This window comes from Calcarisporiella thermophila, assembly GCF_041956535.1.
Source record: "Calcarisporiella thermophila strain CBS 279.70 unplaced genomic scaffold VTP21scaffold_4, whole genome shotgun sequence".
NCBI classification, from domain to species: Eukaryota; Fungi; Calcarisporiellomycota; class Calcarisporiellomycetes; order Calcarisporiellales; family Calcarisporiellaceae; genus Calcarisporiella; species Calcarisporiella thermophila.
Window position 1 is genome coordinate 688,074 of NW_027192194.1, and position 22,686 is coordinate 710,759.

The 22,686-nt window shown below is 43.7% G+C and overlaps 9 protein-coding genes across 9 annotated transcripts; 2 read left to right on the forward strand and 7 right to left on the reverse strand.

Annotated features, from left to right (window-relative positions):
* Nucleotides 1-227: 227 nt before the first annotated feature.
* Nucleotides 228-2,213, forward strand: VTP21DRAFT_8557 (uncharacterized protein; the record flags this gene model as incomplete). Its single annotated transcript, XM_069399420.1, has 5 exons — nt 228-478; nt 540-630; nt 701-740; nt 805-1,008; nt 1,069-2,213. 5 exons carry the CDS (start codon nt 228-230, stop codon nt 2,211-2,213), a joined length of 1,731 nt encoding a protein of 576 aa, XP_069254839.1.
* A 407-nt stretch (nt 2,214-2,620) lies between these two features.
* Nucleotides 2,621-3,628, reverse strand: VTP21DRAFT_8558 (uncharacterized protein; the record flags this gene model as incomplete). Its single annotated transcript, XM_069399421.1, has 2 exons — nt 2,621-3,474; nt 3,544-3,628. 2 exons carry the CDS (start codon nt 3,626-3,628, stop codon nt 2,621-2,623), a joined length of 939 nt encoding a protein of 312 aa, XP_069254840.1.
* A 1,013-nt stretch (nt 3,629-4,641) lies between these two features.
* VTP21DRAFT_8559 (uncharacterized protein) lies at nt 4,642-8,729 on the reverse strand (the record flags this gene model as incomplete). The annotated part of the gene is made up of 10 exons (XM_069399422.1): nt 4,642-5,111; nt 5,180-5,482; nt 5,543-5,644; nt 5,707-5,946; nt 6,011-6,115; nt 6,184-6,691; nt 6,777-8,078; nt 8,156-8,384; nt 8,461-8,580; nt 8,704-8,729. 10 exons carry the CDS (start codon nt 8,727-8,729, stop codon nt 4,642-4,644), a joined length of 3,405 nt encoding a protein of 1,134 aa, XP_069254841.1.
* A 394-nt stretch (nt 8,730-9,123) lies between these two features.
* On the reverse strand, nt 9,124-12,689 carry VTP21DRAFT_8560 (uncharacterized protein; the record flags this gene model as incomplete). Its single annotated transcript, XM_069399424.1, has 14 exons — nt 9,124-9,243; nt 9,307-9,501; nt 9,592-9,876; nt 9,945-10,351; nt 10,414-10,537; nt 10,600-10,770; nt 10,835-11,012; nt 11,083-11,249; nt 11,310-11,454; nt 11,515-11,717; nt 11,776-11,970; nt 12,029-12,235; nt 12,296-12,358; nt 12,426-12,689. 14 exons carry the CDS (start codon nt 12,687-12,689, stop codon nt 9,124-9,126), a joined length of 2,724 nt encoding a protein of 907 aa, XP_069254842.1.
* A 223-nt stretch (nt 12,690-12,912) lies between these two features.
* VTP21DRAFT_8561 (uncharacterized protein) lies at nt 12,913-15,973 on the reverse strand (the record flags this gene model as incomplete). The annotated part of the gene is made up of 14 exons (XM_069399425.1): nt 12,913-13,059; nt 13,121-13,192; nt 13,252-13,356; nt 13,419-13,832; nt 13,895-13,987; nt 14,050-14,248; nt 14,310-14,404; nt 14,467-14,526; nt 14,586-15,120; nt 15,177-15,298; nt 15,359-15,454; nt 15,521-15,623; nt 15,698-15,737; nt 15,868-15,973. 14 exons carry the CDS (start codon nt 15,971-15,973, stop codon nt 12,913-12,915), a joined length of 2,187 nt encoding a protein of 728 aa, XP_069254843.1.
* Nucleotides 15,974-16,156: 183 nt separating this feature from the next.
* VTP21DRAFT_8562 (uncharacterized protein) lies at nt 16,157-17,189 on the forward strand (the record flags this gene model as incomplete). Its single annotated transcript, XM_069399426.1, has 3 exons — nt 16,157-16,202; nt 16,276-16,664; nt 16,731-17,189. 3 exons carry the CDS (start codon nt 16,157-16,159, stop codon nt 17,187-17,189), a joined length of 894 nt encoding a protein of 297 aa, XP_069254844.1.
* Nucleotides 17,190-17,794: 605 nt separating this feature from the next.
* VTP21DRAFT_8563 (uncharacterized protein) lies at nt 17,795-18,306 on the reverse strand (the record flags this gene model as incomplete). Its single annotated transcript, XM_069399427.1, has 3 exons — nt 17,795-17,887; nt 17,943-18,011; nt 18,127-18,306. The coding sequence occupies 3 exons, from the start codon at nt 18,304-18,306 to the stop codon at nt 17,795-17,797; spliced, it is 342 nt and encodes a 113-aa protein (XP_069254845.1).
* A 689-nt stretch (nt 18,307-18,995) lies between these two features.
* VTP21DRAFT_8564 (uncharacterized protein) lies at nt 18,996-20,033 on the reverse strand (the record flags this gene model as incomplete). Its single annotated transcript, XM_069399428.1, has 1 exon — nt 18,996-20,033. One exon carries the CDS (start codon nt 20,031-20,033, stop codon nt 18,996-18,998), a length of 1,038 nt encoding a protein of 345 aa, XP_069254846.1.
* A 1,203-nt stretch (nt 20,034-21,236) lies between these two features.
* VTP21DRAFT_8565 (uncharacterized protein) lies at nt 21,237-22,610 on the reverse strand (the record flags this gene model as incomplete). Its single annotated transcript, XM_069399429.1, has 2 exons — nt 21,237-22,282; nt 22,385-22,610. 2 exons carry the CDS (start codon nt 22,608-22,610, stop codon nt 21,237-21,239), a joined length of 1,272 nt encoding a protein of 423 aa, XP_069254847.1.
* Nucleotides 22,611-22,686: the final 76 nt, after the last annotated feature.

Sequence of the window (22,686 nt, forward strand, 5' to 3'; positions counted from 1 at the left end):
ACGAGGGATCCTTGTGCCAAGATCTCAATCATATCGATTTGATTTTGACATCATACTCCTAGACCATACACGCTTGCTTTTATGGCGCTCTCTAAAATAGAAATGTTCGAGAAGAATCCCGTTTTCCAATTGCATTCGACGAATATCAGTTGACGCCAATATAAAAACCCCACGCTTTTCTATTTCTTTTTCTCCCACACGCCAATCCACTTCTCTACTGATTCATCATGGAAAAAGGACAGCAACATCAACCAAAACACGATCAGCCTACTGCAGGCACCGGCACAGGTAACTCAAACACCTCGAGTACGGGTGGCCTCAAGTCGAAAATCACACTTCCCCAGGTCAATCTCTCGAGGATTACGCATGACTTCCGTGCTCAATTCCATAAGCTGGATACGCGGAATGTAGACACTCGTGATCTTCAGGTGTTTCTCAATGACGAGAAGAGCGTACTTGGGTCATTGCGGGATCAAGTGTACCTAAATTGCGCTTTGAATTTCTAAAGTGTCCATTGATTTAACTCTTTCTTTTCACAGCTATGCCCATAGAAACGCGGCAAAGAATATTGTGGTATGGGGTCAGAAGGAGGGAGAGGATATTGCAGATGTAACTTCTAGGTTGGGGCAGGTAATGTTAGAGATTTGAAATTTAACACTCGAAACTTCTCAAAAATCTCATTGGAGTTTTCTTCCAATAGCTAATGGATATGATGGCTGATGTACAAGAAAAGTATTCAAGTAAGTATATACTTGCTTGTCTTTGATGACTTCTTCAAGTAACATAGAATTCCCGTTTTGATAGAGAATTATGAGCTTTACCGTTCTTCTCTCAAAGCTATCCGTACGCGAGAAAATGCGCTCGGAGAACATCGCGAAAAAGTGCGCAAAATTCGCAGCCAAATTGCAAGCCTTAAGAAATCCAATCCATCTTCGCACAAGCTCCCGGATCTTGAGGATGACCTGCGCGTGTTGGAGTCAGACAAGGAGCACGCAAATAAAGAGCGAGGTACGTGATTATGTTGATGTAACTACTTGCCTAGTGTGTCTCATTCGTTTTCGTTTTTAGAGCTCGCTGCTTTCAAACGCTATGCCCTGCGTGAAGCCTGTTATCTCCATTTTCTAGCCACTTATGAATATGCTGAGAAGATTTCGATGGTCTCTGGCTTCGCGCGACAGCTGGGCGATGTCCTCGTTACTGATCCTGCTCCGGAGGGAGCATCGCACCCTCCTTACATCGGAGCGGAGAAGACGAGTCAAATCGTTACGGATTGTAAAGCTGCACTCGACAGTTGGCAACCGCCAGAATGGAAACAAGAGGGCGGAGGTGGCGTACCATCCTCTGAATTCCACCAACAACTGCAAGAATCGCCTGCGACTCCGACTGAGGAAATCGGGCGGCTCCAGTTAGGTGGGGAGCATGGGTATCCCGCCGATCAGAAGGTACCTCATGATCAACCACCTCAGCAACAACAGCCATCCTCACAAGCGCCTCCACCGCCACTGCCTTACCGTCCACAAGGGTCCTCTTTCGTCAGTATTGGACCGGATGGGAAGCTTCAACCAAGTCAGCCTGAACACCCACAACCTCCACAGCAAACACAACCTCCACAGCAAACACAACCTCCACAACAACCACAGCAACCACAGCAACCTCAGCAACCTCAGCAACCTCAGCAACCTCAACTGCCTCAGCAACCTCAGAACTATGGCTCTAGCAACAGCAGTGGAAGAGTACAAGGACCGCAGTATCTATATAAAACACCAGAAGAATATTTCCAAGGTCAGTATCCTCCACCAGAGGATTATAGTGGCGATGCGCAATACCAAGAGCCTCCGCCCCACGGTTACCATGATGCGGCCGCCGGACAATTCCATTCGCAACCTCCCTACGATCATCAACCATACCAGTACTCACAGCAACACCCGCATGCATATCAGCACCAAAGCGCCCAACCCCCTCCCTATGAGCATGCCAGTGGTCCTGGAGGTTTTCGAGTACCACCACCTCTTTCCGCAGAGGAAGAGAAACGGCGATTGGCGCAGCAAGAAGAGGAAGAATTGCGCCGCGCCCGTGCTGGAAAGCAGCCGCAACGTCAGCCAACAGACCCCTTTGCGGATCCAGCAGAAGGCTCCGCAGAGCAAGGACAAGTGCCAAGCGAAGGCCAGACTTTTGAAAATTCCCATCACAAACCTGAGGAACGGAAGCTGTGAAAGGGGCAGAGGAAAAGAAGGGCTAATATCCCGCATTCATCTTTTTACTTATCAGAAACAAGCTTATCGATAAATATTCATAATTTCTTGCTTACTATTTCTTGTTATCTGGAATATATTTTTTCTTTTCTCAACGACATTGAAGAATGTAACCCTATTTTGGACTGTTCAGGAACGGCTCCTCGTTGAGTCTTCTCTCTTTTATTGATTTAGCAAATCGATAAAAAAAAGAGAAAAAAGAAAAGCAGACCTAGATTGATAGGAGGGTGAGAAAGAAATTAAGAGTAAATAAGCAGAATTCTACGCTTATTTGCATGAAGGTGGGAAAACGCATTTACCAATGGCGAAAAAAAAAAAGCAAAATTAAATAGAGGAAATAGATAATAAATTATATTGGAATAAATAGACTAGTAGAGGAACATAAGGCCTGCGAGCACGGCGGCAAAGACGGATGTCACTGCCGAAGCCGAGACTACGGAAGCAGCCCCAACCAAGCCCATTGCGCTACCTGCGGTCTGGTAAGGTTGCTTAACGAGCTGAGTGTAGCCGTTGGAGTCGATGACAGTTTGGACGACCACATCCGCAGGGAGTTCTCCTTGGTCGGGGAAAGGCACTTGTTGCGGCGCATCCGCCTGGGCGGGTTCAGGGACGTTGGCGGTGGCGGTCACCTGGACAACATGCTGGGTAACGGTCTGGACATTCACTTGGGGCTTCTGCTGCACAGGAACGACTACCGTCGTAGTGGGGGTAGCAGCAGTCGTGGTAGTGGGGGAGACAACCGAGGAGGAGGAGGAGGAGGAAGCGGCGGAAGAGGAAGACGAAGACGAAGACGAAGACGAAGAGGAGGCGGAAGAAGAGGAGCGAGCAGGAATAGAGGTCAAGCCAACAGAGGGAATTTGGGTGCCCGAAGCTGAAGCGGTTGCGTTCAAGAGGAGGGAGGTGGCATTCACGAGCGCACTGGGCTCTGGGTTCTCAAGGCCGAGGCCGAGGCCATTTTTCTTTCCCTTTCCTTTCCCCTTTCCTTTCCCCTTCCCTTTTCCTTTGCCTTTACCCTTCTTCTCGTTCTTTGCGTTCGGGTTGGGTACAGGCTTAGGGATGGGGATGACTTCAGGCAACTCAATCTCCTTCTCCTTCTCCTTCTCTACCTCCTTTTTCTCCTCCACGGGGGTCTCGTCGTTAACTTTAGGGACATTATCGCCCGCGTTTTCAGGCTTCGGGTTAACGTCTACAACATCAGCGCGCTTTGCAAAGGAGACTCCAACTATCATTCATTAGTAATAGGGTAAGTGATAAGCCCATCTTGCCACGGATGGAAAAGATGATAATATACCCAGCGCTTCATTTGAAGCGGGAGCCTCAGCGGATGCGAGCGTGGCGACGGCAAGCGAGGCAAGAAGGAAGAATTTCAAATTCATTGTTCCACAAGAATAAAGGGAATGAGCAGAAGGAACGAGTAGGGAGACGGATGGAAGTAAGAATGATGTTAAGGGAGAAGGATTACGCGAGGTTATAAGAGCGAGGATAAAGGAGTGCAAAAAAAAAAAATGTTCTGACGAGTGAGTAAGAAAGGAAAAAGAGAGTTGAGTAAGAACTCGAGCTAATATGGCAAAGCCAGAGTGATACGCAATTACAGAACAAAATGTCGTACAAGATAACCTTAACGCGGCGAGCGCATTTACTCCATAGGCCACGTGTAACCTCCACTCTTAGTTGGTCTAAGCCGCGTTCGCAAACTCTATATTGGCATCATCAATCCTGTAAACAAGCCGGCAGGGAACTTGCGCCGGAGGTAATTAGGCCGTCATCCCCTCGAATGGCAGCTGGGATCGCATCGTTTCCAGTGTACATCCTATGTGTAGCCCAGCAACGTGGTGATATTGTGCGCGCAGGGTAGATTTCGGCCCGGGCGCATGCTCTCACCTTGGTATACAACTTCCTGAGAAGGTGGTCTGAGGGTGCTCGGCCCAAAGGCCAATTCATCTCCTTGATCAAATAGAGGACCTGTAAGCTTAGTGGCTCCACCCAGCAAATCCCCAATAAAGCCGCCCAGAAGCCGGCCCAGCTAGCTTGTTTACAGTTTTGTGGGAGTTGCTATACACTGGCCAGTTGGCTTCTAGTGAGCTCCTTAAACCTCCGTATTTGAATCGGGCGTCATTGTAGAATATGAGTGGAAACATCCACCTCGACCTGAATTATATTATAAATATTAATAGCGAAACTTACCATACAGCAATTACATATGAAGAACACAAACAGTGGAAAAGTGATGAACGAACAGTGAGAAAGAAGGTAAAAAAAGTCAAAGACAATACAGGAGCAAATAAGATTACCATAAACAAATCTAAAAAAAAACAAACAAGAGCACTTCAAGAAAGAGATTGTTCACATCTCAAAAGAACCAAATGCAATTATGATAAGCTGTATTATATTAAATATAAGCATCATTTCTTGCGCGCACGGGTCCTCCTCCTCCTCCTCCACCATCACGCTGTGATCGATCATCCACCGACATATCCTCATTAGTGAAGTCACCTTCCGTGCGCTTCCGAATGGCTGTCCCAGAATCGGCGGGCGAGGTCGATCTTACGCTGTTCTCTTCTTTCTGCTGTTGCTGGGCTTGTGTAGAAGCAAACAGTTCATCCACATGCTGGATTATATACTCGACGGCCTTATTCTTGCGGTTAATATCTGCAAGGTCACGTGCCGACTCAGAATCCCACATAAGGGTGGGGCCAAACACAACCGATAGATTCTTGGGCGACATGAGGTTGATTTCGCTGAGCTTTTGGACTCGATCCAGATGGAGCATGAGGTAGCGGAAAGTCTTGTAATTTACAGGAGGTAGCTGCTGGATGAGGTTACGGAAGGTCTCGAGCTGCTTCTCCTCGTCTTCTATACCTATTTCAAAAAAAAAGGCAACGGTGTTCAATGTGTTGTAGAGAGACATGGATAAGTGAGCAGCTTACGGGTTGCGTCGATGAACTGCGTGTAGAGCTCAAAGGTAAGCAAAGGCTGAGGTAGCATTCGTAGGAAGGTTTTCAGCACGCTGGCAACCACACACACATCCAAATTCGGGTCGTTGAGATCTGGGTCTTCACCGTTGTCGAATGCAAGCTGCATGCTTTTCACAGAGGACGATCCGCCTGATTTTCGGTATATACCCTCGAAATCCATGCCTCGCCGCTCCACCGCTTCTATGCACCGACGCAACACTAGTGGGACATCTTCAGTGCCAGATCCCACGAGCAATGTCAGCTCACAACCGAAAACTAGTACACCAGAGGGATAAGAACAAGAGCCTTGATTCATTGCAAGTTTGAGACACAAACCTCCACTCTTCGCAGATTCCAGTTCCTTTGCTGAATTTTTACTAACCACACAGGTCGTGGGCGCTCTACGCACACATTTGGCGTGGACGGGCATTCCGCAAACTAAATGGAATAAAGGGATTTAGCCATCACGCATGCTTTCACGACGAAATTCTAGTACGAACCTGCGCATCGATACTCTGCCAAGCCCCAGAGTTTGTCTCCACAAACTTCACATTTTACCCTTCTCAAGAAGGAAGTGGGATTAAATTGGTGCTGACCATGATCGACAGCACGATCTCTTTGCGGGGGCTTCTCCTGGTACGAGGGCTGGTGAACCTGTTCCTGAAGGGGGGGCAGGTACTGAAGTTGCTGCGGCTGTGGCTGTAAGAGCGGCTTAGTCATTCCTTTCATTGCATCTCGAGCTATTGTGGAGAGAGCATTGAGTTATAATACAAGAGCAATAGAGTAGCAAGCACGCGTGTTTACCTTTCTTCCACTTGAATTTGGCTTGGCTAATGCTATTAAATCGTTGTAGTGTTCCCACTCTTTGGAACTGTTCGTTCGATTTACGGCCATAAAACGTGCTTTGATCTGTAGGAGAAGAATGGAAAATTTCAGTAAGCTCATCGAGGAGAAATTCTGCATCCTTCTTTACGCACTTGAACTTATTGAGCTTTGTGAGTCTAATCTTTCGTACAAATCTCTATTTAGCTGGAGAATATCCTCGTTCTTTTGCCGTAGCACCAAGATTTCATGATCAAGCTCATCCCGCGTTTTCCGGCGCCACTCGATCTCTTGAAGTATTGTATCACGTTCTGCCATCAGAGTCCGCAGCTCCGAGAGGTAGAACGCTTTGAGCTGGTCCTGTGCAGAGTCTGAAAACTCGGAGTCACGACCAGTCAGCAGCTCCTGGAGCTCCCTAGATATCGCGTCACGTTGTCGCCGCAAATTCTCCACAGATGAAGAAATTTTCGTGTGTTCTGCGCGCATGTGCTCCACCTCCATCCGCACGCCATCATATCCATACTCGTCCCTTTCGAGCTGGATTGCCTGGAGTTCGGATTTAAGGCGCAGCACCATTTGCTCTGCTTGCTGGCGAAGGGCAACTTCATTGGAAAACTCGTTCTTGACGCATTCAAACTCCTCCACAGCCTTACGACCCACGGCCTGATTTCATGGATAGAAAGGGCGACATGTACTTGAGAGGTCAAAAACAAAAACAGAATCAAATAAAAACACTTATAAATATTACCTTGATCTTTTCGAAATTCGTTTCGGCCTCGTTCAATTTGTTTCGAAGAGATATGATCTCGTGTTTCAACTGCGGAATGTCGTCGGGGAGTGCGGAAGCATCCACGGGACCCGGGGTGTTAGGCGTGGATAGAACGGAGTCATCTTGATAGAGGGGGGGAGCACGAATTTCCGTGGTGCTCTTGTTAAGTGAAAACCCGATCATGCTCATTGAGAACCTCTTTGGAGAGGCCGTGGGCGGCTGTACATTGGATAGCGAGCTATGAGAGGAGATGGAAGACCGCCACCCGGCAATTCGGTCACTTCCCGTCGGACTATTGGGCACAGGCGTATTGACATTGAAAGAGGCACCGGGGAATCCAGCGCCAATATATCTACTTCGACGTTTGTCAGCGCGTGCTGAATCGGCCGTATTTTCGCCGTAGTCGAAGGAGAGGTCGAGCAGACGACTTAGGCGGTCGAAGGTGTTGATGCTTTCGTCGAATGAGAAGAACATGGACGTTTTGGGGGTGCGTGTTCCCTGGGGCAGATCAATGTAGCGGGAAACAAAATTGGAGGTGGTCGAGCTAATTGTTAATTGACGTCTCTCCTTGGACGCTACACCAGCCGCGGTAGCAGCAACTGAAGTCCCATCGGAGGACGGCTTGGGACTCTTTGGCAGTGATGCGAATTTTGTGTGTTTAGTAATGTTGTGGTTACCATCCTCTGACTGATATCCAGGGCTATCATTCTGGTCCGATTCATTTGCATGAGAAGATTCGTAGCGGTCTCCAGACAATATGGGGGAGTTTTCATCGGATGTAGATGGGACCATTCCCATATGATAATCTCTGCGCGTCTGTGGACGCTGTGTAAGAAATTCAGAGATTTTTTTGGAAGAGGGCACCGCCCGTGTATCTCCATAGCGCGACCGCCCACTTGTTGAACGTTTCAAGTCAAAGTCGTCCAGCTGGTGCATATTACTCAGTTGCGTTTCGGATAGAATAGCGGATTTGCGCTTGCTTTTAGGTGATTGTAAGGCAGAATTCGGGCTCCCAACCGGTGAGCGTATCGGAGAGCGTAACGGTGAGGAAGAGGGGGAGCCCAGGATGTTAGCCCATGGGATACTCTCTCGGATCTTGGTAGAGTGTGGTGAAGGGCTAGGTGAGGGAATATGCCCGGATTTACTCAAAGGTAAATTTGTCAGCTCCTTTTCCCGTCGTTTGTGTAGCGGTTTTGTCTTTTCCGTCATCCTCTCTTTTTCTTCTGCTCTTCTTAGTTTCTCCTCCTTCTTTTTTGCGTAGCAGACAGTGCAATAAATGCCCTATGTATTTTGAAAGAAAAAAAAAAATAGAATTAGGATTCAACCATATGCGAGGAGTAGCATTACTAACAACCGACCTTTGAGGTTTGTGTAAAAACCAGGTCTTCGATCTGATTTTCGCATACAATGCATCGAAAGCAGTCGGCATGGTAAGCATCCTCGCCGGTCATAATAGCAGCATCTTGTATTGATTTGCCGCAACTTCGGCAATTGTACGAGCAGTTCTCACATATTGGCGAGCCGTTGGAGAGCAGTAGGAGATTGGAGTCACATTCGACAATTTGTCTGCATTTCGCACAACGAAAGCTAACAAACACCATTCCACGGTTTAATAGAAACCCCAAAATGTATTAGCATTTTGTATTCTTGGTTGAAGGCTTACCAGTCGATGTGCCAGATGCCGTCTCCAAATGATACCACCGATCCTTCTTCAATAAGCTCGCCACATCCCCTGCACTGGGCGTCCTGCTCCTCCTCGATTGGCGTGTCTTTGGCCTCCAGACTAAAAATTGGACTTCAGATTTTGGTTGATGAAAATGAATAGCAGGCAAAATGGCACAAAAACAGGCGACGAAACCAAGATCAAAAAGGAAAACATAAATGAGACATGGATGTAGCCACAAACCTTTCCAAGATCACGCTCTCTCGCATCCTATATGATTGTGTGAGCGTTATATTGCGTTGATGATGGTGAAGAGAAAAGCGGCTGCAAAAAAGCTAGGATCTCGAGTTGAACAGTATTTTCCGAGCAATTTTTTGGATGAGCAAGGGACGCACAAAGTTGTGGATTGGCCACGGATCGAATGCTCTTTTGGTCGAGTTTAGGGAAATCGTTCAGGGCTAGTACCCTAGAAGCCTGTCATTGGCTTGCCAGCGAGTGTTTTAATGCCTTAATTAAAGTATATAAATTAAGTGTGCAAAGTATAAGACCGGGGTTTAAGACGCGTTGATGAAAATAATAAATCTTTATTTAAAACAATTAAAGAAAGCTAGAATTTCCCGTTTTTTATTTTATTTTCTTCTCTATCATTCACGGGCAGCCGCATCAATTCATGAAAACATCCAACCGATTCAACCGGGCGTACATGTCCGCGGGCATTCTGAATTGTATCATTCCTGCAAAAATCATTAGGGCACGCGCCTTGCGTCTCAGCAGATTCATTTTCTAATAGCCGTAGGTTAGGTTCGCTATGCTTATAAAAAATAGCCGACTCTCTCTTAAACTTACCAGCTGCCTTTCTGAGTCCCCATACGGGGATTCCTTCAACGCAGTGTATAATTTGTACAGGATCGTCATTGTCATTAAAAGCAGTTGCGAGAAATTTCGCGCAATGGTCTCGTCCAAGTCCCGAAGATCATCGGCTTTGCGAGTGATAAGAGCCATATCCGATTCAAGCGGTATTAAATTCAATTGTTCCATAAGCTATAATAATTAAAAAAAAAAATAAAGCAGAATTTAGTATTCGCCTGTGCAGCAATTTTTTTTTGATAAAAATAAAAAGATTGTATTGACCTGGAGCGCTTGCTCAAATTGCCCCTCATCATATAGGCTAGTGAATTGCAATAGCTGTAGCAATAGGCTACAAGTTGTCTTGCTTCGTTCCGAGATACGTGCTGAGATGTAGGGGTACTGCATATAGTAGGTCATGACATTCTCCGCAAGTGACTTTATATCTTCACCGCCTCCAAACGCGCCGGTTGGTGGAGCAAGCTCTGTGGATTGTGCTTGGTGATGTAGGGGTAAAGTGAGTGCTTCTCCAAGTTGTTCATTGAGAATCTGGACAACTGTGTCGTATTCCTGTAACGGAAAAAGTTGTTATAGATTATGTCCCAATTCTTATGATAAACAAAACTTTTTAGCCCTACCTCGGCGAGATTGTATAAGTGTACAGCATCAAAATAACGCCCATCAGTATGACTCTTCCGCGCAGCTTGCATGGTGATATTTTGCACAAACTCTCGTTCGTTGCTGAGGAACATCAGCTTCATGTATTGCTCGATAGACCCTGGCACTCGTGTGCCATCGCGACGCGCTTCTCCTAAGAGGCCACTATAATCTCGTGTTTCAAGGGCGAGATCCCGTACATAGGCGTGGCAGAGTCGGACCAAGTGTAGGCCTTCCTCTGTATCTTTGCCGTAAAGACATAGCAGGTAGAGATACTGAAGTGCATCCTGAGGCTCAGACCGGGCAAACATGCGTGTATACTGGTAGACAAGGCGAGCAAAATCGAAGCGAGGTACCTCGTTGCCGCTCTCGTCAGTGGTAATGGTAACTAAATAACCATGAACTATTAGTTTCAGAGAATAATTAATACGATTTTCAGTCGAGAATTACCATAATTCACATCTGCTACATGCGGATTTTCCGGGATTCTAAGCAGACCGTAGTAGGCCAGCGCAATAGCAAAGTGAACAGCGTCAACTTGGTACTGGTCAGTTTGCACGAGATAGTCAATAGCCTAAGGAAAAGAATGTAAGAATAGGCCAGGATGTAGCAACTCAAACCAAATCTAAAATCTACCCTCTCAAACTGTCCACTGAGTAGTAGCACCTGGAAGTATGACACGGGATTATTGCCCTTAGGGTTGAAGTGGGCAGGTCCATATTTCAACACGATATTCTGCAGATCGAAGAGAGTATAGCGATCCTGTGGCGATTCTTGAACATTTGTGCTCTCGCGCACTAGGGCAAACTAAGGTAACTCATGAGGGTTAATAGCCTAGCAATTAATAATATGCAATGATTGCAATGTTAACCTGTAACCAAAGATAATCTTCTAGTGTCTGAATTGCATCGGCAAGTGTTTTCTTTGACAGTTCGCAACGGCCCAAAATCTTGTATACGGCCAGGCGATACGGGTCAACTGGGCCACTTGAATAATGAACGAGCTGATTGTATTCGGAAAGTAAACGGTTTTGAATATTCTTAGGTAACCTAATTAAAAAAAAGAAAAAAAAAACTTAGCAAAGAAAGTGTAAGAGTAAACAGCTTTAGAAATATAAACCTTCTGTCCTCGCTATCCATGTAAGCCTTAAAGTAAGCTAAGAAGGAACTTTCAATTTTTTGAAGGACGTTTTCATGTTCAATTGCAAACTGAAGTGCTTCTCGCTCGTGACCACATCGCATCAAATAGAAAATTTGCGCCCATATTGCTGTATCGTTGTTGACGATCTGTTAAAAAATTGATATATTAATCTGCCAATTATTTAAGGGCTAGCTTTTTATATTGACCTGTAGCTTTTTGTTTGTCCACATTCCATGTTTCTTATACCTAATATTGATATATCCCTGGATTTTGTTGCGGACTGATGGCACACCGCCAATTTTAGCTTCATGCGGATTTTGGGCAATGGTTTTTTCAACGAACCCAAGAAATCTAGTATATTAACACTATGAGATCCTCAAATAACCTATGTTTGCGCGAGCATCCACTTACTGTTCTTCTAAAAATCTTTTAGCACCTCGGACAAGTTTTTGTCTTAGCTCGACTCCTTGAGGGCTATTATAGGGCGAATAGAGGTATGCGCGCGCATACTGTCTTGCCTTGAGCGGTTGTCGTTGAAATTCTCCATTCAGTACATATTCCTCTCCAATAAGCGTAGCTAACAATCGACCACATTCTGCAATACTATGCAGCTTCTATATAGTATTTCATTGTCAGTTAAAAGTCAATGGCTGTCTAAGCTTGGAAACATACAGCGTCTTGCAAGAGTGAAAGGGCAACATCCCGGAAAACATGGACCACTCCGAAATCTTTTCCTTGCAGACGGTGGTCATTCAGTGCCCGTACCGCCTTGGCATAACGCATCATACGAGTATGCATTTGCAATGTAGGGGTAGGTAATGAACTCACTGCAGATTCATCGCGCATCACACTCGTACTCAGAGATTTCTATACGAAAATGATATTGGAGAAACGCAAGCACGAAATTTAAAAATTAAGCACTTACTGTTGGCGAGAATGGTGTGCTCACTGATGCGCGGAAACCGCTAGCACCCATCGAGCTACGTAGTAGAGAGCTTGTCCCATCCAATTTTCCACCAGCAGTGCTACTTCGTCCTTGATGCTGTCCAAGCTCTTCAAAAATCTTCTTTTTGAACCTTTCCCAGTCTAGATGAAGGGAACGCTCAAGACATTCATCAAAATCTCCTAGTGTCTAAACGCAAAGACAAAAAGGTGAATTACAAAGCAAAAAGAAAGAGGAGAAAATCTAAACCTTTCGGCGGCCTTCCTCAATTGCGTTTATGATGATCTGCTCGTGTTCATGCCGAAGATAACCCTATCCAAAGATAAAATATTCTCCATAAGCCATGTTTTCGCCAATTCGAAGCCCAATTATTTTCAACCTCTACGTCGGTATCGTGCAAAGGTTGCACAGGCTCTAAGACCTGAACTTGCTGTAATGGCTCGATCAGAGATCGCAAGGGTGATGAAATAGGCCCACGTATGCCATCCTCACGCGTTGTTGCCTTTGCTGCGAGTTTGCGCGATTGATTCTCGAGCGTCTCAAGGCTTCGTTCGATCTGCGGGAGATCGGGACTGATAATGTGAGTTGTGAGTCTTTTAGACTGCTCAAGAAGCTCCTTGAGTGATGGTGCGGACGACGCCATCGCAATTTTTTGATTTGGCAAGCAATGCGCGTACTTTTCAATATTTCACTCTACTTACACCTGAATTGTTTATGAGGCGCAAGAAAGCAACGTCACGCACAAATTTTAGAAGTTACACTTTTTATTCTATTGAATTTATTTGAAAATTCCATGATTATTCCGTTCAAAGATAACATGAAAGGAATCTATAAGCTAAATCTTAAGAAGCTGTGCCAACTCCAGTTTAGTTTCCATTGGTATTGTCACCTGCTCCACCTATCTCTTCTTTTTCTAATTGGAAGGCTACCAGACTCTTATTTTCTGGAACTAAGTCGCCGACTTTGTAAAACACTTGCGAAATCTTCCCAGGGAAAGGTGATTTAATAAGATGCTAGAAAAGACCGCATGAATAGTTAGAGTTGCCCATTAATTCAGATGAAATCAAAACTTACCTCCATTTTCATAGCCTCTAAAATTATGAGCGGTTGATCCTTCTCCACTTCTTGACCCGGTTGTACAAGAATCTAATAAAATTACAAGTATAGTCGGATGCGCAAAAGTGGAGCTATCCAAGCGTATTTACCTGGGATATCTTACAGGGCATGGGAGTTTTAACCGATCCGGCGACATCTGAACTGGTGGCACGGAGATAGGATGGCGTGGGGATGGATAATGTGGTTTTTCCCGTCTAAATAATAGAGAAGGTCCATCAAATTGATCGGAGGAAAAATAGAAAAGCAAACCATTTACCTCGCCAAACACGTGCACTTTTTCCTTATTCAAAACAACACGACTTCTCAATTGCCTGTCTGCAATATCTGTCACCAGCACTCCATCCTGCGCGCGTATTGTTGACCTTACACCCTCAAATGTTTGTGTCTTATCGTCCCAACTTACGGTAATATCCAATAATCCATCTTGTCGTGAGGTCACTTCAGTGACAATCTTCTTCGAAGTTTCTGCATCTTCAAAGGTGATTTGGCGGGTGTGAAGGAGATTAAGGCGGGCATTGGTTAGCTTGGTCCATGGAGAGTGGGGATCCAATGTACCAGCATTAGCTGATTCGAAAGCTTCAATATCCTTCAAGATAATAGAAAGCGCTGCCTGAGCCGCTACCTCTGGAGCAGGTGTACTGATCGGGGGGAAGAGCTCAGGTTCATGTTTCTAAGCAAAAATTGTTAAATTGTTTTATTGGCGATACAATAGAGAGTTTGATGGGGTATTACCTTGATGAATCCCGTTTCGACATCACCATCTATAAAAGCGGGATGTGATGCCAACGTTTTAAGAAAATCTATATTAGTATTCAAGCCAACCACCTAACAAGGCAAAGGTAAATTAGTAAATCTTATTTCATAAATAGTATGACCTGTGTGCATACCTCATACTCTCCCAATGCCTTTCGCAGTATGCGAAGTGCTGCCGTACGGTCCTCGCCCTTGACAACAAGTTTGGCAATCATTGGATCATAATGCACGCTAATCTGATCTCCTTGTCCAAATCCTGTTTCCAGTCGGACAGTAGGAGAAGCCTCAGGTGTTCGGACATGTAGCAATGGTCCAGTGTCGGGAAGGAACCCACTAGATAATTAATTAGTTATTTCTATGAAAGGTTTCCTTTTTGGTATTAAGGATTGCCTACTTTCTAGGATTCTCCGCATATATACGAGCCTCAAATGCATGTCCATCTAATTTCAATTGCTCCTGTGTATAAGGCAATGGGTTTCCGGCAGCGACCTAAGAAAGAGCATATTATATGAGAAATTTGAACACAATAAGAACACCGCCATACAGCTTACTTCTAGTTGCCAGTGAACTAGATCAGTGCCTGTGACCATTTCGGTGACAGGATGCTCAACCTATTAAGAGTCTCCGTTTAAATTGAATCTGATGTTAAGCCAGAGTAATTTATACTAACTTGTAATCTAGTGTTCATCTCCATGAAATAGAATTTTTTCTCTAAATTGTCCATGATGAATTCTACCGTACCAGCCCCCAAATAATTTACAGCACGCGCGGCATCCACAGCTTTCCGACCAAGTTCCATCCGTAACTCCTCCGATAAGCCAGGAGCTGGGGCCTCCTCTAATATTTTTTGGTGCCTACGTTGAACCGAGCAGTCGCGTTCAAATAGGTGCACTGCATTTCCATGGCTATCTGCAAACACTTGGACCTCGACGTGGCGTGGAGTTGTTAGGTATTTCTCAATAAGAACCTTGTCATCACCAAATGACTTGGCAGATTCACGTTTTGCCGATTCAAGAGCAAAGTCAAATTCAGCGGGTGAATTAACGATGCGCATGCCTTTACCACCTCCACCTTTGATGGCTTTAATGAGAACCGGGTATCCAATGCGTGCGGCTTCTTCCTTGAGAAATCTGGGGTCTTGATTCTCACCATGGTAGCCAGGAACTACGGGAACATTAGCAGCTTCCATGATGATTTTAGATTCACTAATTGAGAAGAGGATAAATAACAACTCAGCAACCCTTTTTGATCTAAGAACAACCTTTTAGATCCCATAGAACGAATCGCGCTGGCAGGAGGACCAATGAAAGTGATACCTTCCTTCATAAGTAAATCTGAAAACTCGGCATTTTCAGATAAGAATCCATAGCCAGGATGAATGGCCTAAAAGAATTCTAATCAAAATGCTGAATTTCCCAATAAGTTAAATAATCTAAAACATACCTGAGCCCCACTACGCTTCGACACATCGACAATCTTATCCATTCTCAAATAGCTTTCTGAGGACGCAGCTGGACCGAGCAAATAAGCCTCGTCGGCCTAGTTTGTATACACGACATCAACAACTTCGTATATGAACATAGATGAAATTTGCGAGCGAATTACCATCTTGACGTGAAGAGCATCCCTATCCGGCTCGCTGTACACAGCTACAGTTTTTATCCCAAGCTTCTTTGCTGTCCTAATTACTCTACACGCAATTTCACCACTATACACCATAATACAGGGTATGAATGATCTCATCCTTAAAATAAAAAGAATAGGATATGGGGGAGGGAATACCGATTTGCGATAAGTATTTTATCGAATAGTGGTTTACGAACTATGGAAAGATTAAAAAACAATGTCAATAAACACAAACAGGAAGCATTATGGATCCTTAGGATGCCTCAGCTCTGCTAACCCTCCAGTCGTCCTTAACTCTTACAGTAGAAATTTTTAAGGATGCTTACCTGTCACACCTGATGAGTAACGCGTCCATATACGATTTGTACTGATGTTTATGATTCTTGGATGAGCAGCGCGGATTGTTCGCGCAGAATTAAGTAACATTGCCATTGAAAGTCGAAATGCTACAACAGAAACAACTCAAAGGAACGCGGGGGGACGTGGGAAATTTTTTTATTGAGTGCTGCGGACTCTGGGTCATAATTTCTTGTTTCACTTCGTGAATTTTCTTAATCTTTTTTTATGTTGAATTGCCCCTCATTTTATTTCTATATTTTTTGTACGCTCCTTTGAATGTTTAAACGAGAAGATGAGAAAATTATGCCTTTCGGTGTATTGAGTATGCAGCACATAAAGCCATGATTAGCAATATTTTCTAACCAATGTAAATTCTGATTCTGCATTCTACTTAGTGCCAAACGATCCTTATATTCGGCTACGACGCCCTCCGCGAGGGCTATTTGTTAGAGCAGAAGACCCTAACAAGTGTATAAAAGATAAAGACTGCCCACCTCCTCAATGTCCTTCTTGTCCTCAGGACCAAAAATGTGTCCTTGTTACCCGTTCGTGCAATTTGTGCGCGTCGGCCAAGTGTGTGCCTTTAGCACAAATCGCCGATGTTTCCACTGGTCCTCAGGGTGGAAATAATACAAACTGGACATTAATTGGAGGTGTGATTGGCGCTATTGGCTTTGTCGTCTTACTTGTTGGAGTTCTTTTGTATTTTTGGCGCAAAAAAACGCGAGGCACAAATGTAGTTAATTCGAAAAATCTGAATGATAATGGCAGGCCATTAGAAGAGGTCAGTATTACTAGCTAATTCCAGCATATTTCAATCTGCATAACTATATAATATATATTTCTTTAGATTAGAGCTGGTCCTCTATCTCAAAATTATGATATACCAACCAATGACGAAATTGGCCCACGAGCAACAATTATTAAAACGGCGAATCGCGTTAACCTTGGAGAGAGACGAACGTCTGATAAGGGTGGCGATCCGTTGTTGGTGACACGTGCACGCCCTAAGCTAGTACGGGTTGTCTCCAAACGTAAACCCAAAACGGAACCCGGTGTAGAACTGGTAGACTCAAAAGACTACGCATCTGGTATGAGTAGTACTATTGAACCAGCAATATTAATGAATGGAGTGCCCACGAATGAGGGTAATGATATCCCGCAATCCCTGAATGCAGAAAATGAAAATTCTACAACCAAGGATGAATATAGCCCAATCACTATTGCTTTCGATGGAGATGATTCCAAGGCGTTGATCCAAACAACCTCGGCAAATGCGAACCAAAGCAATATGGACAAGAAAACCTGAGGCATAAATAATTCAAATTAATAGCATATCTCCGTAGATACGTACTCAAATACTCTGGTTGAAAAATTTATCATTTTTGTATCACTATGTGTTCATTTATTTATGCAATGTGCTATTTCTACCCTTTTCTCATTTTATTAACACGGCCTTCATGTTATGATCAGCTTCGCCTCACTTTTACATTATTTATTCAAACACCTAAAGTAAGATATAATAAGTACTCCATAAAATGCATTCATTCAAGCTCCAGCTCTTATCTCACCTCTCCTGAGCTGACTAAATTTCTCGGGGTAAAATCAGCAGGATTGTGCTTAAGATATACATTTGTGAGCGTATATTAACGAGATATCCTCGGTATATAGACCATCATCTATTGACTAACTCTAGCAGCGGATCAAGTCATCAGAGCAATACCAACCCTTGAATAAGTCGCGAAAAGTGAACTCGAATCTATCCTCCCTAAAACATATACTAATTCATATCCAACTAGAGTGGGCTTTTATATGATAATTTAGCTTTTTTATTCGATTTTATCTATTACATAGAGTGAATATATCAATAGGAATAGCGAACAAGTGCCATTTTAATATACATGCAAAGAACATCTACGACTTCATCACATTATCCGGTACACCTTCGGGCCGTGGAACCCGCTTACTCTCCCATGAATCCAGCTCTTCTTCGTGTGCTTGGAGTCTCTAAAAGAATGATTAGTTATTAAAATAATGTACTAGAATATTACTAGAGCTTTACCCAATATTCTTCTTGTAAACTTAGGCGTCGCTTGCCTTTGCTCATGTTGAGTTCATCTTCTTTCTTCAACTAGCGGAGGCAAAGAGATAAAATTAATAAATGTCAAAAAGAGCCAACATCATATTACCCATTAATTCAATTGTTTTCATGTAATTGATTTTTTCAATATCGGTGTGGATCTTACCTGAGTTACACGATGCTCATGATGCTCGTATCTTGTCTTGGTGAACTGCTGTAAACCAAATGATCCAACCACAAGAACTGTAATAAATGGAAGCCCAAAAAAGACGAAAGGCCGGCGCTTGATAAACGAGTTGAGACCTCCTAATTTTGGATTAAGCGGCCGACTTTCGAACGTTGGCATTCTTTAAAGATCTGTATTGAAGTTCTGTTTCCACTCCAACGCTTTTAACAATTTAACAGTCACTATATACAATCTTAATTAAAGCAGGCATGCTGAGTTGTCTTTTCGAGATTCAGATATTCTCAAAAATATTAGTAGCTCTTGAAGTAGCTCATGTGATGACCCATTTATAAAAGTCTCAGTAAATCATGTCATCTCCAGTCCAATACAAATATTTGATCTCAAGGTAAAGCTTTTTTCATGTACGCTCCAAACGCCGTTATCTTGTGTTTTTCCTAATCTATTCCTTTAATTTTTTTTATCTTAATTAATATAACAAATAGATCTGGAGACATTGTGTTCTCGATAGTTGTCGGGGTAGGAGCGTATTTCTTATATGAGCGAGACAACCCACGCCCTGAAGGCCGCAGCCTGGTAGAATTACTAAGAAGAAAAATATCTACTCGAAAACCAGAGAATGTCGATGAGAATAAATAAACTTTGATGGTTTATTTTATAGTTTGTTCAGGGTTTCATCCTCCTTATTCCTGACTCTTACTTGTACAAAATAACCACAAATATTGAGAAAATATTAGAGCCTGAAACATTAATGGTTTATTAGTATTATTAACAAGTAAGCGGAAATGATATAGAACAACAGGGTATATAAACATAGCAATAATAACAATTGCAGCGAAGTGGTATAGATGTCAGTCGTCTTTCAACGCATTTAGACGATTTAATCTTTTCACATAGCGTCCATATGTGCTACCTCCAGTGAAAACAAAGAATCTCCCATATGATGCAATCAACGCGTCCACCATCGGCATAAGCCGCCCGCTGGGTATATCGTCACTGTGAATTTTTAGAATATCCTGAGACATATCGTGTAGGGTAAATGTACACGGGAATTCTTCCACGATTGGACGGAAAGTAGTACGAACATGTGGGCTCTCCGGTGAGTCTGTGGCCATGAAGACAAGCGACCAGCGACCATAATATCTGGCGTTCCTTTTACATTCCTCCAGGTTCGGACGAGTTCCGATGGCTGGCAAGGGGGGCGGCTCTTTCTTGATTTTGGATTTCCGTCGCCCTATTACCTTTTTCAGCTTATCGCGCAACTCCAATAAGTTCTCTCTCTCGTGCACTGCGTAATAACCGTCGCCAATCCGCGCTTGCACCGAAACAAACTCGTTGCCCAACAGGGTAACAACACGTTTTGCCGCAGCTATCACTTCGGGATGGCTAAAGACAATGGTCTCCTGTATAAGGTCGAACATTGCCTTACTCTCTGGTAAATTCATCGTAACACGCTCGGATCCAAACAAGGAACCAAATCGTACTAACTTCGCCGAGTGCTTCCTCAAATCCTCGGCCATTAAGCGAATCAAGTAGGGCTTCAGTCGTTGCTGGTCATTCCTCTCATATTGGTCAAATATTTTGTAATCTTTTCGAGTAGCATCGTGTAGCATTAGCACTTCCGTTTTCTCGTCCTTGATATCAAGCATGCGGTTAAGATCTGCCCGCGCATCATCTAGAAATATCATGCGCACTTTTTTCTCGATTGCGTTGAAATTAAGGAGTTTGTTGAATGGAACATAAAAGACCTTGTTGGTGATGGATTTACAGGGTCGACTCGGTCGAAGACTCAAGCAATCGTCATAGCCGTTTTTTAAGAAATCGAAAGTGCGAAAAGGTATTGCCCTACCAAGATTGGCCGGAGGGACAATGAGGGTGCGATTTAGCATGTATGCAATGCGAATTGCGTTTTCTATAATGTAAACGAATGTTAATCTTGTCCCAACCTTACTGAGTAGATATTTGGGAAAGTACTGACCCAAAGCACCTCTTTGATTATGGAATCCCGAATGTAGATAAAAGGTAACAAACTTCTCCTCACTCTGCCCAGGAGAATTGACCGTTTTTTCTATATATTTTGCTGCTGGGCGACCGTGGTCTACTAAAGTATAAATTTAGTGAAAGAAGAATTCAATGCTAATTCAACCATGCGCACCCATCCATCGCGTTGCTCTGAGAATGACAAGCGGTGTTACCGCTGTGCTCTCAAGGGTGATTTGATAGAAGAGCGAGAGTGTTAAGAGCACGAAGAGGACACACCAGGTAAATATTTGCCTATCTCTATGTACACCCATTACCAAGCTACTATCGAGGATAACTTAAGAAAAAGTTATGAATTGGAAACGGGAGAACGGAATCAATAGAGGGCCAGTCTGAAATTGTGTCGAGGAATGGAACAATAAATGGGTGAAAGCTGAACAAAGAATTCGAACAACTATTTTGCAATAAAAAATGGATGGGTGGGTATAATTCTAAAAGCCATCACAAGAGTAATCGTAAGACCGCGGTAAAGGAAGAAAGGAAGATAAGGAGAGGGGAAGATGAATATAAGGAAATATAGCCATCCAGAAATGGAACACGCGAATATATGGTTAAATTTAAGTTGGTTTTTCCTCTTCGAGCCGCATATTTTCATTCCACGCTTATTTCTTTGGCAAGTCACAAAACTACGGCATGTGATCGGAATGCACCGAGGCCCTGGCTTTAATATAGGGAAAGTTGTTTTTTGAATGGGAGATCTCATTGTTTTAAGGCATTTTGTTGACTCCAGTCATCCTTTTAATAAATCTAGAGGACCTCTCCGTAAATATCGATGCATTTTAAAGAATGCCATTTTTTTTCCTCAAGTATTCACTTTTTTATGTCTAGTGATTATGAAACACGACTGGCCGATGAAACATTAATGCTAAAATTTTCAACTTTTGACCAACGAATACAATGTAGCTAATAGTTTGGTAACCATCGGAAATACGAAAATTGGATGAACATCAATTTTCCAACTCATTGTGTGTATATCGGTCTATATTAGAGTGGTTGTGATTGAGGTAGAAATTGGAGATATAAAAGCACATGTCTACACACGGTTAATGAAATTAATCTAGCGGAAGGCCGAGTATGCGAAGTGCATCCTGTACTGCCTCCTTAGGTCCACTATGTTTTGTTTTCTCGTCACTCAGCTTCACGACGGGAATTCCGCGGCACTCACTCAGCTTGATCACAATGTTCATTGGGACACTTTTTCCTCCCCCCTTTCGCTCAAAGTCATTTGTGAAATTGGTACCAATACCAAATGCGCACTTTACACCGGATGAGTCACAATGTTCTTTCAGCTGAATGGCTAGCTCTGGAGTGAGTGAATCCGAAAACATAATAACCTTCTGCGATGCATTTATCCCTAGGGTCCGATAGTGCTCTACGACACGATCTACGAACCCAAACGGGTCGCCACTATCATGGCGGACACCACTAAAGGCATTGGCAAGCTTGCCTCCGAAATCACGGAAAAAGACCTCAGTTCCAAACGTGTCTGTTAGCGCAATTCCCAGCTGTCCCTTGTAGGTATCGTGCCACTTCTCTAGAGTGAGTCGATTTGCATTAGCTACTCCCTCAAGTGCGCTCACACCCATAAAGAGTTCATGTGCCAGAGTTCCGACAGCAGTAAGGCCATATTTGTGCGCAAAGTGGACATTGCTTGTCCCCACCAATTTTCCTTGGCTGCCTGGATTTTCAAGTAAATGCTCCTTATTTGCACGAGCTAATACGCGTACTACAATATCCTGAGTGTAATAGTCGCGGCGCCGGCGAGTTCCAAATTCACTGAAAACACATCCATGCTGCAAGAGCTTCATTGCCTTTGCCTTTGCCCTGCTCTCCTGACCATCATAGTTCCAATCAAGGTCAACGAAACGGAAGTAAGCTTCGCTGACTAGAGCGAGCAGAGGTACTTCATATAGAATAACTTCATGCCAAAATCCTTGAATGTTTAGCTGGAGATCTCCATCGCTATCCAAACTTATATTCACTTGTTCTGCTGGCCGATAACGGAATGACTGCAGAAATTCGAGATATTCTCTAGAAAAAAAGGAATATCCTTCAAGAAATTGGCGCTCGTCCGCTGTAAGACTTAATTTCTCAAGGCCTATTAAAGTTGAAATTAAATAGAACCAATATAAGCAATTTAGAAAAACAATATAATATTTAGGACAGAAATGCCCAGAATCTATGTATCGAAGATACTAACCTTGAATCCGCGACTTTAGCCATTCTATCGCAGGCTCATTTAGTCTGATAGTTGGCGATCTATTTTTGAATCGGTACTTTACGGGAATGTCACGAAAATGGATGAACACAAACTGCTGCATGGTAAATTTATAAAGATCATTATCGAGAATCGAGAAGGGGATATCCTGATTTGTCGGCAAGGAATGAATGCCATTATTTGCATTTGTAGTAAGGTCCTGCATCATTGTTAAGGGTCTGAATCTTCGCTTCCAGTGCAGCAATCTTTACAGGTGCAGAACGTACGTATTAGTCGCGCCACGA